Here is a 19,139-nt window from a genome sequence, read left to right as displayed (position 1 = left end):
CTTCCATTAATGCCTGCCTAAAATCAGAACAATAATATCTACTTTATTAGTTTGTTGGTAAGGCAAAATGTTAGGCACCTGATAGTTACTTGATAAATCACAGCAGGTGTTGGAATTCATTTTCTGATGAGGAAATTGAGACCCTGAATTGCCCCATGTCATAGAGCCAATGTGGAGGAAGGAAGGAACTGAAACTTGAATGGGTCTTCTATGGGGTCTTCTACCTACTGCTCACCACACCTTGCTGCCTCAGAGGCCCCACGACATCTAATGAGCATTCATGCTTCTGCAGGGCCTGGCCTTCCAGGATGATGCTGCTCGCTCTGTACACCTGTCTCCTCTGGCTGTCTACCAGTGGGCTCTGGACCATTCAGGCTAAAGACTCTGACGCTGGCGTGAGCGAGAGGAACCCTCACCGGGACTTGGCTCCAAGCAACACTGACTTTGCCTTTACCCTGTATAAGCACTTAGTGGCCTCAGCTCCAGGCAGGAATGTCTTCATCTCCCCTGTGAGCATCTCCACAGCCTTGGCTATGCTGTCCCTGGGTGCCAGTGGCTACACACGGAAGCAGCTTCTCCACGGCTTGGGCTTCAACCTCACTGAGACATCCGAAGCTGAGATCCACCAGGGCTTCCGGCATGTCCACCACCTCCTCAGGGAGTCAGACGCTGCCTTGGAAATGGCCATGGGCAATGCCCTGTTCCTTGACTGCAGCCTGGAGCTTCTGGACTCATTCTCAGAAGACACTAAGCACTACTATGAGTTGGACGCCTTGGCTGCAGATTTCCAGGACTGGACAGGAGCCAGAAGACAAATCAACGAGTATGTCAAGAATAAGACGCGAGGGAAAATTGTGGACTTGTTCTCGGAGCTAGACAGCTCAGCCATGCTCATCCTGGTCAACTACATCTTCTTTAAAGGTACCCCTCACCCATCCCATTCTGACAAGGCCCCGTCCTCTACTGTCAACAATAGTAAGAGCCATCAAAACCCAGGGTGCACTCTCGGGCAAAGACTTCAATCTTACAAAGCACCTGCACACCTGAGTCTCCATCTTCTCCATGATCCTATTAGGAAGATGGAATTATGTCATCTCACCAAGAACCAAAATGACACCCAGAAGAGTTGAGCAACTTGCCCAAGCTCTTGCAAGTCAGTTCAAGGTCAAACATGTAGCTATGAACCGTCTGGCTACCTCACAGTCTACAAATATTGGCCAAGTCCCAGCTGTGAGTCAGGTACTTGGCCAGGGGCTGGAAATACAGCCTCTAGCCAGACAGACACAGCCCCTGCCCTCAGGAACTTCCAGGTGGTCCCTAAGCCTTCCTGTCCACACTTCCTGGGGGGGCTCACGGCCAGTTCTGATCAAGTCTCCTGTCAACCAACCACAGTCCCTCCTCACCAGTTTGGAGCAGGATTTTCCAAAGTGCCTGTCCCTAAAAATCACCATGGAGACTTGTTAAAATTACAGATTCCAGAGCTCACACCAGACCTACTGAAGCAAAACTGCTGTAAGAAAGTCCTAGAATTTGTATTTGTAACAAGGCTCTCTCCCCTCATCATTTTTATGATCAGGCAATTTGAGGATATATTATCCTTGAGAATAAAATCTGTACTCCTTAGTCTATAAGTGGTTCTCAACCGAGGGTGATCCCACCCCCCTCCACCTTCAGGGATGTCAGGCAATGTCTAGAGACATTGTGGGTTGTCACAACTAGGGGTGGGGGGGTGCCACTGGCATCTAGTGAGGAGAGGCCAGGGAGAGTGCACAGAACAGTCCCCACAGCGATATCTGCCCCCAGTGGCTATAGTCCCAAGGTTGAAAAACCCTGGCCTAGAATTATCTGCTTCTTGTGTCTTCTCCAGCTTCAGGTCTCAATATTTTTCCTACTTAAAGTTCCCAATACACAGCAGACAGACACGTACACACATCACAGACAGGCCGCCCACACCGAATTCCTTTCAAGTCTTTGAGCATGACGTCCCCATGGAAGCCTGTGTTAGTTCCCTATTGCTGCTGGAGCAAATCACCATGAACTCAATGGCTTAAAACAGCTCAAATTTGTTATCTCACAATTCTGGGGTCAGAAGTCCAAAGTGAGTCACTCTGGGTTAAAGTTAAGAGGATGCCAGAGTATGTTCCTTTTAGAGGGTCTCAAAGGGAGAATCCGTTGCCTGCCTTTTCCAGCCTGTAGAAGCCACCTGCATTCTTCGGCTTGTAACCCTCTTCCCTCTTCAAAGCTAGTAGTCACATCACTCTGGCCTCTGCTCTCATCCTCACATCCCCTTTCTGACTCTGACCCTCCCACCAGCCTCTTCCACTTTTAAGGACCCTTGTGATTACACTGGGCCCACCTGGATTGCCCAGAGTAATCCCTCATCTCAGAGTCAGTTGATGAGCAACCTTAATTTCCATGTAACATAACATATTCATGGGTTCCAGGGGTTAGGACACAGGCATCCTTGGAGGGCCACTCTGCCTGACACAAGGTTCAAGCCCCTTCTGTCCCCTGAGCCCTCCCTCAACTTGTCTGACTGCCTAAAACTTCTTCCCACCCTTCAAATCTTGGCTCAAAAGCCACCACCTCCATGAAGCCTCCCAGTTCCCTCAGGCAAATCTTTGTCTCTCATATGCATCCTCTGAAGTTTTTCCACACCCCATTTTAATAGTCAGCTTGTTAGAACATGTAACCCTGGACTTAAGTGGTACAGTTTCAGTTATATTCAAAGAAGTGCAAGTGAAAGAGCAAAAAACAAAGTAAAATATTTCATGTGTCTCTCAAAAGCATTAAAGATTATCCAAATCATAACCCCCAGCAAAGACTCCTCACATACCCATTTCTCTCCTCCCCGCCTCTCACTCAGGGCTTCCCGTCAGCCAGCTATCCCCCATCTCCGCCCCCCCCCCCCCCCGGCATGTTATTACTGGATGGACTTAGCATCTCTTAGCATCTTGGCGAGCCCTCCTGCTGCCTCTTGGCCTTTCTCTGCCCGTTTTCCAGCACGAGTCTGGGAACCCACCTGGGAGAGGCCTCCTTTCCTGGAGGGTAGTGAGGGTAAGGGACTGACCAGGCAAAGGCACCATTCTTTTTTTCCTCCAGCTTTACTGAGATATAATTAACTTATCATGGAAATTTAAGGTACACAACGGGTTGATTTGACATATGTATATACTGTGAGATGGGCACCAAAATAAGGTTAGTTAACACAACCATCACCTCACAAAGATACCTGTGTGTGTGGTGAGAACTTTTTTTCTTCTATATATTTTTATTATTTTTTCACTGTAGCATTTTAAAATTGAAGTATAGCTGATGTACAATAAAAGCTCTAGGTGTACAACATAGTGATTCATAATTTCTAAAGTTACACTCCATTTATAGTTATTATAAAATGCTGACTATGATTCTTTAATTTCTTCTCTCAGCAACTTTTACGTATATAACATAACGTTATTAACTGTAGTCAATATCCACTATGCTGCATATGAGATTCCTCAGAACTTCCTCATCTTATAACTGCAAGTGTGTCCCTCTGATCACCTTCCTCCTGTCCATCATTCTATTCTGTTTCTGTAAGTTCTGTATTTTTAGATTCCACATATATGTGAGAGCATACAGTGTTTGTCTTTCTCTGTCTGACTTACTTCATTTAGCATAATGCCCTCAAGTTTCCTCCGTGTTGTTGCGAATTGCAGGACCTGCTTCATTTATGACTGAGTAACATTCTAATACAGGTATGCGTATATATATATATATATACATACACACATGCATACCTGTATTAGAATATATATATCATCCATCAAATTGTTTGGAAGATTGTCTCCTTGTCTTGGCTGTTGTGAATAATGCTGCAATGAACGTGGCAGTGCAGATAACTCTTCAACATAGTGAGTTCACTTCCTTCTGATGCATACCTAGAAGTGGGGTTGCTGGGTTATACGGTAGTTCTGTTTTTAATTTTTTGAGGAGCCTCCATACTGTTTTCCATACTGGTGGCACCAAATCGCATTCCCGCCAACAGTGCACAAGGGTTTCTTTCTCTCCACACCCTCGCCAGCTCTCATTTTCTCCTTTCTTTTCGACAATGGCCATTCTGACAGGTGTGCAGTGACAGCTCATGGTTGTTGACTCGCATTTCCCTGATGATTAATGATGCTGAGCACCTTTTCTTATACTTGTTGGCCATTTGTATATCTCCTTTGGGAAAAATGTATCTATTCAAGTCAGAGGCCCATTTTATTTTTTTTTTAACATTTTTATTGATTTATAATCATTTTACAATGTTGTGTCAAATTCCAGTGTTCAGCACAATTTTTCAGTCATTCATGGAAGAGGCCCATTTTAATTGGATTATTTGGGGGGATTGTTTTTTTTTGTCTGTTTTTGCTGTTGAGTTGTATGAGTTCCATGTATATTTTGGATAGTACCCTGTTATCCAATATGTGTTTTGCAAAGATTTTCTCCCATTCCATAGGTTGCCTTTTTTCTTTATTGATTGTTTCCTTTGCTATTGCAGAAGCTTTTTAGTTTGATGTGATCCCATTTGCTTATTCTTTTTGTTGCTTGTGCTTTTGGTGTCATATCCAAAAAAAAAAAAAATCATAGCTAAGACCAAAGTCAAGGAGTTTATTTTTCCCTATATTTTCTTCCAAGATTTTTGCAGTTTCACATCTCATGTTTAAGTCTTTAATACATTTCAAGTTAACTTTTGTGAAGATATAAGACAGGTGTCCGGTTTCATTCTTTTGCATGTGAATATCCAGTTTTATCAGCACCATTTATGGAAGAGATTATCTTTTTCCCATTGAGTGTTCTTGGTTCTCGTGTCATATATTATTTGACTATGTATGTGAGGGGCTATTTCTAGGCTTTCAAATCTGTTCCATTGGTCTGTGTCTGTTCTTATGCCTGCACTGCACTGTTTTGATGACTATAGCTTTATAATGTAGTTTAAAATCAAGAATGTGATGCCTCCAGTTTTGTTTTTCCTTCTCACGATGGCTTTGGCTATCCAAAGTCTTTTGTGGTTCTATACAAAAGGCAGCATCCTTGACACCTGACTGGGAGGGCCAAGGAGTCTGGGAATATTTGCCTGGAGATGTTTCTGGATGCTCCCACGAGTTCCCCAGGACATCTCTCCCCGTAGACTATGCACTCTAATGCATGGCATCCCCATCTCTGTGGGGACCCGATACTTTGCATAGCACTTGGTATGTGGAAGAAACTCAACAGTAGTTGCATAGAGGTTCTTGTAACACAGCTTTGGGAGAAAAACACAGTAAACCCAGGTGGAGGGAGGGCCCTTCTGAGCCTGACTGGTGCCTGAGAGGAGGCTGGACGGACAGAGGCTGGCAGGATGGCATTTGGCCCAGGGCTTTGCTCTTGTGGTTTCTAAGTGTTCTCATGATCACAGTGGCACTGAGTTGATGGGAAACCATAGTTCCTGGTAATAAAATCAGAGAGTGTTTTAACCTTTGAATGTAAGAGCAGACATTGACAGGAGTGCGGGCTGCCTGGCTGTACACAGACTTCCTGTGATGCAGCAAAGTTAATTAACAAGCCCCTGTCTAAGCTGGGAGCTACTCTGAAATGTGTGCAGCAAGTCAGGATAATAAACAGAAGTGCAGAGTGTGGCTGTCATCACTACACTTAGGACCTGTACAGTGTCCCTGGCATGATCTTTACTTAGTGGACTGTCTTGATAGCTCTTTTATGGAGAACAGTAAAAATATTGTGAAAAAGTTTTCCAGGGAGTCATCCATGCTCTCTTCAATTCCCCTTCACAAATTCTTAAGTTTCTTAACCATGAGTTCTCCCGACCCACGAATTTTCAAGAAAAGATCCCCTAAAGTAGAGGTTAGATCCCATTCTGTGTTTGGTTCTCTGCCAAACTGGATATACGTTATACTTGCTTCTAGAAAAGAAATACTTAGTCAAAAGCATACAGCAAACTTTTAAAGATGAAAAACCTAGCACTAAAAAATATTTAATCCAATTTTTTTTGGCTGTGAGCTGGACGACTCAGCCACAAAACAGTGCCCCCTTCAGTTTTGAGGACCCCAGGCTTCCTTTGGAGGATGATTTGAGAACGTGCAAGGGATCCCACCTGCTGTGAGACAGCCTCATGATCCAGGGAGTCCCCCAGGCAGAGGGATGGAGAAGGGTCTGCCTGGAGCTATGCTCTGGCCACTTTCAGGTGGCCACAGGTGGGAAACAGTGACCTCACAAGGGCTTCTGGACTGGAGCTCAAGGGCAGCCAGGACACTTGGTACCCACTGGATTAGGGTCCTCAGTCATCTCCAGACCTGGGAAGACTTAACCTAGAGCAGAGGAGGCCCTAGTGAGACTCAGCCTGTGTCTTTAAACATCCGAAGGTCTATCCCCTGTAAGAAGACTCAGGGTTGCTTGGAATAAATTCAAGGGCCAAAAAGGCTCAATCAGGCAGGCATTACATTCAAGCAGACTTTGGCTCAGTCTAAGGAGCAATTTTCTTCCCATCAGCGCTGACCAGTAGTGGAAAGTCCCATCTGTTCAGGTAGTGAGTTCCCCGTCACAAGAGGAACAGATTGCATGATATCATGAAACATGGTGGAGAGGATTTGAGTTCAGTCTGGGGTGGGTGTTTGTGGCCTTGAAGGAATCTTCTCACCCAGACTCTGCCTCTAGGGAATGTATTGTGGCCTTCAGGGCCATTCGGCAGGTGTGGAGCCTCCTGTAGGAAAGTGCGTACAGTTGACTGGGCGGCTAGGACATCAGAGGGTGGGGATGGAATGGATGGTTGGTTCCTCTAATCCCCCCAGGGACCTTGAATCCACAGACTGAGATCCAGCACCACTTCCAGAGCCCTCCCAGCCAGGATGGCCACCAGGGCCAGGGCAACGAGGCAAAGTCTGGCTTACTGACCCCTACCCCTAAATCCTAGAGCCAGCAATCTCTTGCTCTCTTCCTCCTTCTATTTCTAGAAGTCAGTCTCAGATACAGTGCTGATCCTCAGTCCATCGCAAAGGGTGGAGAATGGAACAGGCTTTAAACCTCCGGGAATTTCACATCTTGGCAGGAAATCCCAGCAACTCTGGTCGGACCTTCTGGCGTGAAGGAGGCTGCGTCACTTGCTTGGTGGTCCCCCCTGGGGCTGTGCAGCCTCCCAAGCTGCCTTTTCCCCCTGCTCTCAGAGACTTTCTCTTACTTTCCCTCTCTCTCCTCTTACTAGGCACATGGGCACAGCCCTTCAACCCAGAAAGCACCAGGGAAGAGAACTTCTATGTGAACGAGACGACCAGGGTGACAGTGCCCATGATGTTTCAGTCGAGTGCCATCAGGTACCTGAATGACTCGGAGCTCCCCTGCCAGCTGGTGCAGCTGGAGTACACAGGCAATGAGACCGTCTTCTTCATCCTCCCGGACAAGGGGAAGATGGACACAGTGATTGCCGGGCTGAGCCGGAACACCATTCAGAGGTGGTCCGACTCCCTGACCAGCAGGTAAGCCCTCCAGCCAGCTGTGCTGATTTCTGCAGTGGACGTGTTCCCAGAAAGTGGGGTGGGTGGAAAAGGGGTGCACCTGGCCATCCTTCTTCCCCCAGATTTGCCCTCCAGGGCTCATTTTTCCTGTCTGCTGGGTCCCCAAAGGCTGAGAGGTTCTCTGGTCTAGAGGTCACACTTATTTAGCCACCTGTCGACTGACGCTGAGCTACTCCGGGCCCTTCCACAAAGTGAGGTCCTTCTTCCCTGGAAGGTTAATAGCCACCCTCTGTGTTATCACATCTTTCACTGTTTTCTCAAACTGAGCTCACCAACCACCTGGCCCTCACTGATCCATTTATCTTGCTTACCAGAGACCAAGCAGCTCTAAAGATTCCTGGGAGACCTCATAAAAAAGACAATGAAAATCATCACTCTATCCACCCTGGAATCAATGCAAAGCCTATGAATGGTTCTTAAGCCACTCGGTGATGTAATTCTTCTTCAATCAATCAGTAACTAAGTAAGAAAGTAAGGATAAGTTGGTAATAAACTCATTTTCCCTCAGGAGCCTCTGAGCCAGAGGACAATCAAAATTATAGCCAAGCTTGTGTCCAGCCCTGATCCTCACCTTGGAGGGGGAAGCAGAGGTTCTGGAGAACATGGTCCTCACTCCTGGGAGACTGGAGCTCTGTCTGTGCATGAACCAAGCAATTTGGGAGCTGGTGGTGGGTGGGTGGTGCAGACTCAAAGGGAAGAGGGGATGGGGGGAAGGAGCCGGCGCTCGGAACTGGAGTCGCTCAGGAAGGCTCATGGACAGGTACGATTTCATTTATTCATCCATTAATTTACTATACTTATATGAAAGCACCTGCTGTGTACCATGCACTAGGCTAAGCACAAGGGATAGAAAGATGAAAAGGGCAAAATATAGACCCGAAAGGCCTGCACTCTAGGGCAGAAAACAGAGTCTGGTGCAATTGATAGGGGTACGATGACATCATAGGTTCTCTCAGAGCAAGAAAAGGAAGGAGATGCACAAATGTGTAAAATTTGGGGGAGGGTGAGACACGGGACTCCAGCCAGGGGACTGGGAAAGGGGCTGCAGAGCAGATTGCTTTCACTTTGTGCCCTAAGCCCGAGTGGAAGTTCAGCCAGGGGCAAGTGCGCCCAAAAGCGTTCATGGAAGAGGGAACGACTCCAGCCAAGTCAGGGAGGCGGGGCCCGGGGCACCGGCAACAGAAACAGATGAGACGAATTCAAGTTGGATGAATTTGGCAATCCAAGAATTTTGCAGGCAGACAGTCTAGAAAGAAGCTCTTCTACTTTATTATATATGTAGGTTTTCTGTTCTAGGGTTTTGGTTATTTTTATTTTAAAATATCCCCTCAGAGAGCTGCCAAGTGCTGATACTTCTGGAGAGGTTAATCCAGCTCCCCCTAGTGGACGTGGAAGTGCCAGCAAGTTTGACCTCACTAGTGCGGGGGAGAGTGGTACAGTCAGCTCTGTTCCAGAGAGATCCCCTGTAGCTACGTGGGGGCACAGAAGTGTCCTTAGACCTCCCTTGAGTGTGTGTGCATGTGAGCCTGTGTCTGGGCGATGGGAGAGTTCCATTTGCCAGCTCCTCAAGTCGGCCCTCCTGTCCCTACCTCACTCCCACCTCTCAAAAGCAACCTGTAATTCAGGTACACTGCCACCAGGTGGTGATAATGCACCGTGATTCAAATTCGGGACCCTAGCAGGTTGAAAATAAAGGATAACCTTTCTCTTTACACCCAAACTAATCTCTGCACCAAACTACTTCAACAACATTTATCAATAACACGTTCCATTTTTTTCTAAATTTTTAGATGAACATTCAAGGTAAAACTTTGCACCTTTAGACATCATACGTGACTGGGCATGAGTTCTCTACTTTATCCGGGTGATACCGCCTGTGGCTTCTTACCGCCATGCCTGCATCGCCCCTTCTCCCTCATCCTTCCCAGCATCACCCCCCTTCTCCCCAACTGTGCTCTCCTCCGCGTCCAAGCTCAGCATCCTTCAGGGTCCAGCACCTCCCACCAGAAACCTCTGGGCCTTACCCACCGGCTGCTCTCGCGAGAGCCTCCACTAGGTCTCATTGCTCTACTGTCACTTACTTACCCACCTGCTGCCTGCGTAGGTCGTGGCGGCAGCTCTCTGAGGGTGAGGCGATGAGGGTCTGAGGCAACTAGTCCTGGTTTCTTCACTTTCCTGTGCTTCCCAGTGGTGTGACTTTGGAGAAATTCCTCAGCCTCTTTTGAGTTTCAGTCTCGCAATCTGGAAGTTGAGGATGGTGACTCCAATTTTTAAGACTGGTTGCCTGCGTGGATTAGAGGAGATAAGGGAGCTCAGGAAGGTCCACCAGGTGCCGCGTATGGGTGCCTCCCTTACCTTCCTTTGCTGTTTCCCGTCTGGACAAGTCACATGTCTCATTCGCCTTTATATATATATATTTTAATTGAAGTATAGTCAGTTTACAATGTTGTGTCAATTTCTGGTGTACAGCAATAATGCTTCAGTCATCCATGAACATACTTATATTCGTTTTCATATTCTTTTTCACTGTAGGTTACTGCAAGATACGGAATATAGTTCCCTGTGCTATACAGTGTAAACTTGTTTATCTATTTTATATCTGTTAGTTAGTACCTGCAAATCTCTGACTCCCAATTTATCCCTTCCCCCGCTGGCAACCATAAGTTTGTTTTCTATGTCTGTGAGTCTGTTTCTGTTTTGTAAATAAGTTCATTTGTCTTTTTTTTTTTTTTAGATTTCATATATAAGTGGTATCACATGGTATTTTTCATTCTCTTTCTGGCTTACTTCACTTAGAATAATGATCACCAGGTCTATCCATGTTGCTGCAAATGGCATTATTTTATTCTTTTTTATGACCGAGTAGTATACCATTGCCTTTGATTCCTCTTCAGCTGCCCTGGTTGCCAGCCACCAAACCTCACCAGAGCAGCTTTTGCTCAGTAAAGAGAAGGTTTCCTGCATTCCCTCCCCTGCTGGAGAGCCGCACCCTTTCACTGACTTCAGGGTTTCGGGCTGGAGAGCAGGAAAACGAAGAAATTTTAAAATGAAAGTAATGCCCACCCCTACCCCTGGAATGACTTTACTTACCTTTCTAGATAGCCTACCTGCTTTACCCAGAGGAAACTGCCAGTCTAATCCTCAAATTCTTCCAGAATCACAGAGCTTTAGTGCAGAAGGGCCCTAAGAGAGGCCTTTGTTGCCCTACACTGCCTTGCTGTATAGATGAGAACAAGCACAGAGAGGGATAGGACTTGGCTGAAGCCACACAGCATTAGCAGCCGGGCTGGGACCAGGACCCCTACACCCAGCGGATGTTCCCTCCACTCCTCCTCTTCTGCTGGGGGTCCTTGGGGGACCACAATGGCTTTTTCTCTCTCTCTTTTTTTTGGGGGGGGGGAACTGATGTATAGTTAGTTGATTTACAATACTGTGCTAGTTCCAGGTGTACAGCAAAGTGATTCAAAGATATATATATATATATATCTCCTTTTAAAATTATTTTCCATTATAGGTTATTACAAGATATTGAATATAGTTTCCTATGCTATACTGTAAATTCTTCTTGTTTATTTTATATATGATAGTGTGTATCTATTAATTCCATACTCACAATTTATCCCTCCCCCACCTTCCCCTTTGGTAACCATAAATTTATTTTCTATGTCTGTTGAGTCCATTTCTGTCTTATAAATAAGTTCATTTGTAGTATTTTTTGATTCCACAGTTAAGAGATATATGATATTTGTCTTTCTCTGTCTGACTTACTTCACTTAGTATGATAATCTCTAGGTCTAAGGCATTATTTCATTCCTTTTTATGGCTGAGTAATATTCCATTGTGTGTATCTATACCCATTTTCTTTATCCAGTCATCTGTTGATGGACACTTAGGTTACTTCCATGTCTTGGCTACTGTAAATAGTGCTGCTATGAACACTGGGGTGCATGTGTCTTTTTGAATTATATTTTTTTCTGGGTATATGCCCAGGAGTGGGATTGCTGGATCATATGGTGACTCTATTTTTAGTTTTTTAAGGAAACTCCAAACTGTTTTCTATAGTGACTGCACCAATTTACACTCCCACTAATAGTGTAGGAAGGTTCCCTTTTCTCCACACCCTCTCCAGCATTTATTATTTGTAGACTTTTTAATGATGGCCATTCTGTCCAGTGTGAGGTGATATCTCACTGTAGTTGTGGTTTGCATTTCTCTAATAATTAGCGATGTTGAACATCTTTTCATGTGCCTGTTGGCCATCTGTATGTCTTTGGAGAAATGTCTTCTTAGGTCTTCTGCCCATTTTCTGATTGGGTTTTTCTTTATTAAGCTGTATGAGCTGTTTGTATATTTTGGAAATTAATCCCATGTCAATCGCATCATTTGCAAATACTTTCTCCCAGTCCATAGGTTGTCTTTTCACTTTATTTTATGGTTTCCTTTGCTGTGCAAAAGCGTATACATTTGATTAGTTCCCATTTGTTTAATTTTTCTTTTATTTCTTTTGTCCACAAGGACTTCTTTAGGGAGTCTTTCCTTCAGTGTCCAGTGCTTTATCTGTATCAGGTGGAATCAGCTCCAAGAAAGAGCTGAGAAGTCTTTGCAGTTCAGAGGCCCAAAGAGGAAGCTACCCGTGTGATGGAGGGAGAGACAGAGTCTGCCTTTTGCCCTGTCCCTTCCCCTGTCCCCAAAGAGCAGGTCCAGCTGGGAGGCAGGGTCTGGAGGGATCACAGGGAAAGAGGGAGTCTGGCTGGCCAGGCCCAGCCCCCAGAAAAACCTAACCCCATCTGCTTACCCCGAGCAGCCAGGTGGACCTGTACATCCCAAAGGTGTCCATTTCCGGAGCCTATGACCTTGGGGGCATCATGAGGGACATGGGCATTGCAGACTTGCTTAACAACCAGACACATTTCTCAGGCATCACCCAAGAGGCCCCACCGAAGGTGCTGAAGGTAAGTATCTCTAGAGCCCACCTTCCCCTCACCCTGCCAAAATCCACAATACGAATGATAGAAGCAACATGGAGTCCATCCATGAACAGGCTTCTAGGTCCCAGGCTGAGAGCCCCAGGTCTTGTCCAAGCTCCCAGTTTTGCAACAGGCTAAACAGAGGCTCAGCAAGAACGTGACATCCCCAAGGTTACACAGAGCTAGTGACAAGGGAGCGCTGCAGCCCAGGCCTTGACCCTTTCTGCCAGGCCACACAGAGGGGCCCTTGTGGAAGACAAAGTCACCATGGCAGGACTGTGAGCCACCTCCAGCAAAAAGGAAACGTCTAACTGAGATCACACTGAATCTTCTACTCAGTTACATTCATTATCTTCATCCCTCTGCTTTATGTTCTGTTTTCATTCATTCATTCATTCATTCAGGTAGTATTTATTGAACATCTACTTTCTGCCCCAAACTGTGCTCAACACCGGATGTGCCTCCATTCCTCAGACCTAGCCCTGCCCTCCCAGGATCTTACAGTCCTGTGGGTGACACAACAAGAGAGGCAACAGGGGAAAGCCGTAGTGGCAGCAGCCTCCTCCCTAAGCACATAGACGTGGACCGTTGTGATGCTGGCATAGAGTATGTGCACAATAAATTGCCTGTGTGAAAACTGAGTCAGACAGCTACCACCTTACAAGGCGAGTGTTACTCCAGTTTCTTAGAAGAGGAATCTCTGCCTTGGGGAGGGTGAATAACTCATCAAGGTCACAGAGCTAGTAAATAGCCTGACGTTTGACCTAGGGTCTGTTTGACTCAAAACCTCATATTCCCAAGACACACTGCAGTGATTCGTAGCCCAGCTCAGCTTCTCCCTAGCCATTGTGCCTATTTACAGAGCCACTGAGCCTCTGATTCCCTGCTGCACCATCAGCCCATAGGGTGTTGTTATTTAATTAGGCAGTTCTGCTCTGTCCAAGGTTTTTGATAAAAGCTATGCAAGTGTTTTGCTGATTTCAGAATTCCTGCTAATTTTGATCATAACAAGGACTGTTTCAACAGTCAGAGATGACCCTTTTTCATACCGAAAGGCGCAAGCACTTTGCATAAGTTGAACCCTCCTTCTTTACTGGCAGAGTGGAGAAGGAGCAAGGTTTGCCTCCACCAGCCCAGGACCCAGTAAGGGGCACGGGATATGGACACGGAAGTCCAATTCTGGCTCCAAGAGCCTTGATCTTCATTGGTGGGCTTCACCTGCCCACTTTCTAGGGAGGAAGCCTAGGTGTGGTATGGGTTCTGGAGTTGGGCAGACCCCTGCTCCCATCCTGGGACTGCCATGGAGATGAGGAGCTAGCAGGTGACCTCCTCTGAGCCTCAGCTTCGCCATCCAGAAACCCGAGGGCAGAAGGGTGAAGCGCTGAGACTTGGAGAACTCCCCACACGCCGCAGGTGCTCAACCCCCACTCTCGGTCCTTACCCACCAGGTGCTCCATAAGGCCATTCTGCAACTGGATGAGAAAGGATTGGAGGCAGTTGCGCCCACCAAGGTCAGCCTACAGGGGGCGCCCGATCCTCTCACCATCCACTTCAACCGGCCCTTCATCCTCATGATCTTTGACCACTTCACGTGGAGCAGCCTTTTCCTGGGCAAGGTTGTGAATCTGACGTAAGGGGACACCCGGAGGAGCCGCAGCGCTTCGGACTCTGGGCACCAGGGAGTCCACTGAAACGTTCTGGGGAGTGGGAGGTTCCCCCTAATCTTCTCTAGGTTCTCTTGTAATAAACAATGTCACTGCGATTGATGACAAGGTTAGTTGAAGGAGAAAAGTGAGACGATTGACAACATTTGGATAATACCAATATAATATTGTACCAATGTAATTTTCTGGTTTTGATCATTGTCCTAGAGTTGTGTACTATGTGGTAGTACACTGAAAGGTATATGGAAACACTGGTTTTTTTTTTTTTTGTAAACTTATGTAAATTTGAAATTATTTCTAAGTAAAAACTTTTTTAAAAAAAGAAATTATTCAAGTCAAAACACAAAAGAAAGTTGTCTTTAAAGTGCTAGTGGGAAAAAATGTCATAATATCTTTCAAAAAAAATAAACAAAACAAAACCAAAAAAACCTTCAAAAATGAAGGCAAAATAAAGAGTTTTTTTTCCCCAGAGAAGCAAGAGCTGAAAAAGTTTATCACCTTCACTAAAGAAATTTTTAAAGTAGTTCTTTATGCAGAAACAAGATGATTCTAGATGGAAACTTGGACCTACACAAAAGAATGAAGAGCACTGGAAAGAGTAAATATGTGGATAAATATAATATATATTTTAAATATATTTAAAATACTATTAACTGTTTAAAGCAAAAATAGTTATCAATTTATTGCTTCTCAACTCCAAATCCTCCCTTTATTGCTGCTCTGCAAAAACTGATCTGGACGTTTTAAATAGTTTTGCTTTGCCAGCCGGGCATATTAATCTTTGTCAGTAGAGGGCGCTAGATAAAGACCGCTGGAGGAAGAGACCCTACTCTCCCAGTTCAGGGTAAAAAGCATTAAATGAGATAAAGAAGAACCAGATGGATGGATGGATAGATAGATAGATGATATATGATATATAGGTAGATAATTAGGTGATACCGTAGATGATAGGTAGATAGATATGATATCTTGAGAAAAAGAAATTGAGGGATACTTCCTTAAATATACATATTTATACATTTCCTATATATACATATGCGTGTATATATATATTCCTATGTTTGTGTGTGTCTGTGATATAGATATAGATATAGATAGATATAGATATCCCCGAATTCTGAAGTCAGCATCTTAATAAGAAATGCATTCCCACTAAGGTCAAGAGTAAGACAAGGCCACTCATTATACCCACTACCACTTCACATTGTCCTGGGGGTACTAGATGATGCAATTAGGTAAGAGAAATCAGACACATGGAATTAGAAACTCTCTATATTTGCAGATGACATGTAATGTACCTATATAACCCTAGCAAATCAATGATAAAGCAAACTCAAATAATAAAAGAATTTATAGTATGGTATCAGAATATAGAATTAACATGCAAAAACAATGCCTTCATATACACAAACAACAACCAGTTAAAACACATAATGAAGAGAAAACCCAATAGCAACTGAAAAAATGTAACACTTATTAATAAGCAAGAAATGAGCAGAATTTATATAGAGAAAATTCTGCCATAATGCTTTAAGATGCAAAATTAGGCTTGAACAAATGCAAAGATATTCTTTCTTGAATAAGATGGGCCAACATCATCTAGACATCAGTTTTCCCTAACTTTATCAATTTAATGGTATTCCAATAAAAATGCTAGCAAATATGTTTTTTCTGGAGATAGACAAGATGTTATCAAAGTTCACACAGAAAAATAAATGTGCAAGAGTAGCCAGGAAAACATCGAAAAGGAACAGATATGGGGGACAGGGAGTGGGGAGGACAGGGGACTGGCCCGCCCAGGTATTAACATCCTACACAGATACTCTAGTAAAATCTGTGGTGCTAGGACCTGAGGAGACAGGGAGACAAATGAAGTAAGTTAGAAAGTCTGGAGACAGACTCAAGTAAAAATGGAAATTTAATATTTGATAAAGAAAAACTTCTAAATAAATGGTATCAGGACAACTGGATAACCATTTAAAAGACAAACAAAGGATAAAATGAGCCCTATTTTCCACAACATAAATAAGAATAAACTAAGAATCAGAGATCTAAATTTAAAAAACCATACAAGTAATAGAAGAAAACGTGGGTAAATTCCTCTATAATTTAGATGTAGAAAAAAGCTTTCCAACCATGACTCAAAGTCCAGATGAAGTTTGTTAAAGGATTGAGAAATTTGACTATATGAAAAATATTTTTAATTGCAAGGTCAAAATTTCGTAAGCAAAGTCAGAAAGAACAAACAGAAGTGAAAACCTCAGGGAAAATATTTTCAAAATATATCACTGATAAAGAGCTAATATCCCTAATATGTGGTGTTTAAACACATGAAAATATGTTGGACTTGATAGATAATTAAAAAATGCAAATTAAAACTACGCTGAGATACCATTTCCTATCCATCAGACTGGCAAAAACGTGACGGCTTCCCAGTACACTATAATGGTTGGGTGGAAAAAGTCATTTTCATGCGTTGCTTATGGGAATGCTGGTGGGTCCTTGTCAAAAGAAACACGGGCAGGATAAACTAGAAACTAAATAAACTGTTGCCTGAGAAGCATGAGGAAGAACAGAGTGGAGGAGGTAGGAGGGAGCAGCACTTCTCTTTATGGACCTTTTTAAATGGTTTAGACGTTAAGGATAATATTAATGTTCTATATATTTAAAAATAAAATTACATGAACAAAGTGAGCAAAGCCCTAAAACCAAATGAAAAGAAAATAAAATGAATTCAAATATATTTCAAATGGATAACATAACTACACTGAAAGGGAGAAAAAGAATTAATCCAAGGAATTGTCAAACACAAGACTTGGACGGTGTATCTCTAGTTGGAAGAATCTGGAAGCCCTCTTTCCAGGTTTGTTTTTCATCGTGGAATGGGGATAGCAAATGTGACACTATATGATTTGCAGGATTGAGCAAGAAGAGTCACAAATACAGAATGAGGGAAGCAAGGAAGAATCCTGTGATGGAGGGTATGAATTGAATGCATAAACTCATGGTCTTTAGTACATTTCTAATATATACGTATAGCTGGGACAATTTGAACAGGTAAATAAATAAATACATAACAGAGGATATGTACACATAGCAAGAACAGTAATGGATTAAAGTGCACTGAATAAAATGAAGAGTTCATGAATCCATACCCATCATAGTGATAAATAAATATGAAAGGAAAGATGGATTTAGATTATCATAGTAAAAGTCAATTCAGGCAAGAACAGTCAATGGATACTAAATCCGGGGGCATGGGGAGTTTGATGAAAAACAGTATATTAAAATTTGTGTTGAAGTGTCTCCTCAGTAGTGAGTTATTACAAAAGGAGAAAGAGTAGCTCTTTATTGGAGAAATGTATATCACCTTAACCAAGGTATTAAAATTAACATCGCCAGTCAGGGACAAAGGGACATCGTGTGCCTCTGGATGTGACAGTCTGAGAAGGAGCCAACGTTGTTTCTATGATAGTCCTTCCAAAAATGTATGATCTGAGGCTAACCATGGGACACAGCAGACCAACCTAAATTGAGAGAGCCTGTGAAACAGCTGACCTGAGCTTTCCCAAATGGCCACATAGTAACAGACCAAGTAAGGGCTGAAAAACTGCCCCCAATTCAAGGAAACTAAAGAGACCTGGCCCCAACCACATAGATGGTCCTGGATAGGACCCTAGGTTGAAAGTAAAAATATCACAAGGAACGTGTGGGGCAGCTGACAAAACTGGAACAAGACTGTAGCTTCAGGTGTTGAAACAAGATTAAATTTCTTGGATTTGATTATTTGATACTATTTACATAGACGAATATTCTTGCTCTTGGTATTACCTTACCGTTTCCAGTGGTTCAGCATACAATAGCACGCATGTGCACGCGCGCGTGCGCACAGGCAGATATGGAGAAGAGAATTGTCAAACACGTGGAAGATGTTTAAAAATCTGCGCAGAACCCAACCTGTCTGTGGTTTGGGGTTGCTGTCTGCCTCACAAAGCAAAGTGGAGGGTTTGTCTTCTAAGAGAACAAAAGTCATCTCCTCTGAAAAAGCCTCTTAACGCAGTTGGCTTTGGCATCTTCTAGGAATAGGAGGACATGGATTGAAGCCCCATGAGTCTAGGTTTTTGTTGACGTAGAGAAAGAAGACAGTGGTTATAACCATAAAGTCCAGAGTTGGGTGTAGTTACCTCCAAAACTCGTCACCGTTAACTCAGCCCGGGCTTCATGACAGTCACAGACGTGGATTCCTTAATAAAATAATAAGACAGTTTTAAAAAAAAAAGAAAGTTATGACTCTGGGTAAAGTGTTATAGGAGTTTTTTGTAACTATTCTTGCAATTTTACTTCAGGTTTGAAATTATTTAAAATAATTTTTAATTAAAAACAAACAAAAATAAATAAATAATGACCCACAGCACAAAAGAAAAATAAGGAAAGGACATAATGTCCCCGGTAGAAGGACCATCTTAATTAAAACCTGTTGTCAGCAGCCGTGCTACTTAAGTCAGGGGCTTAGGAGACACAGCATTGCCTTTGGAGAGAGAAGTCTGGGTTCAGATTCAAGCTCTGTGTTCTTGAAAAAGTTAACTAACCTCTCTGAGCATCTGTTTCCTTATACCCACTAAGGAAAACTCATTATCATTCCCTCTTATTTAAAGGTCCTTCTGACTGCACCGAAGTGAAAGCCCATCTCAAGAAAGCTTTATTAGTTCCCCTATCAGGCTATGCAGATGCAGGTGCTAACCAGCCAAACTCCTAGTTACCCAGACGTTATCTCCACCTCGCTGAGCGCTGTCCTGCGTACAGCTTCTAAAAGCAACCATTAAGGGACTTGCCTGGGCCATCAGCCCTGCAGCGCTGGGGACAGAACAGATCAATCTGCAGTCTTATGAGGTGTCACTGGAGCCAGATGAGCCAGGGTGGAAAGCAGCCTGGAGCCGAAGCAGGGAATTAGAAGGCCAGTGGGGAAGGGAGACACCGAGGCC

The 19,139-nt window shown here is 43.9% G+C and overlaps 1 protein-coding gene and 1 long non-coding RNA gene across 2 annotated transcripts; one reads left to right on the top strand and one right to left on the bottom strand.

Annotated features, from left to right (window-relative positions):
- The first annotated feature begins 308 nt into the window (after positions 1 to 308).
- Positions 309 to 14,127, top strand: SERPINA6 (serpin family A member 6). Its single transcript, XM_006208230.4, has 4 exons — positions 309 to 921; positions 7,217 to 7,487; positions 12,331 to 12,478; positions 13,942 to 14,127. Exons 1-4 carry the CDS (start codon positions 309 to 311, stop codon positions 14,125 to 14,127), a joined length of 1,218 nt encoding a protein of 405 aa, XP_006208292.2.
- On the bottom strand, positions 9,781 to 19,139 carry LOC140697183 (uncharacterized). Its single transcript, XR_012074032.1, has 3 exons — positions 18,990 to 19,139; positions 18,342 to 18,401; positions 9,781 to 9,810 (listed from the first exon to the last, which is right to left on the bottom strand). It is a non-coding gene; the product is annotated as an uncharacterized lncRNA (long non-coding RNA).

Source organism: Vicugna pacos, chromosome 6 (genome assembly GCF_048564905.1).
Source record: "Vicugna pacos chromosome 6, VicPac4, whole genome shotgun sequence".
Lineage (NCBI taxonomy): Eukaryota > Metazoa > Chordata > Mammalia > Artiodactyla > Camelidae > Vicugna > Vicugna pacos.
Note: the sequence above shows the minus strand (reverse complement) of the source record. Positions and strands in the feature narration are given on the sequence as shown.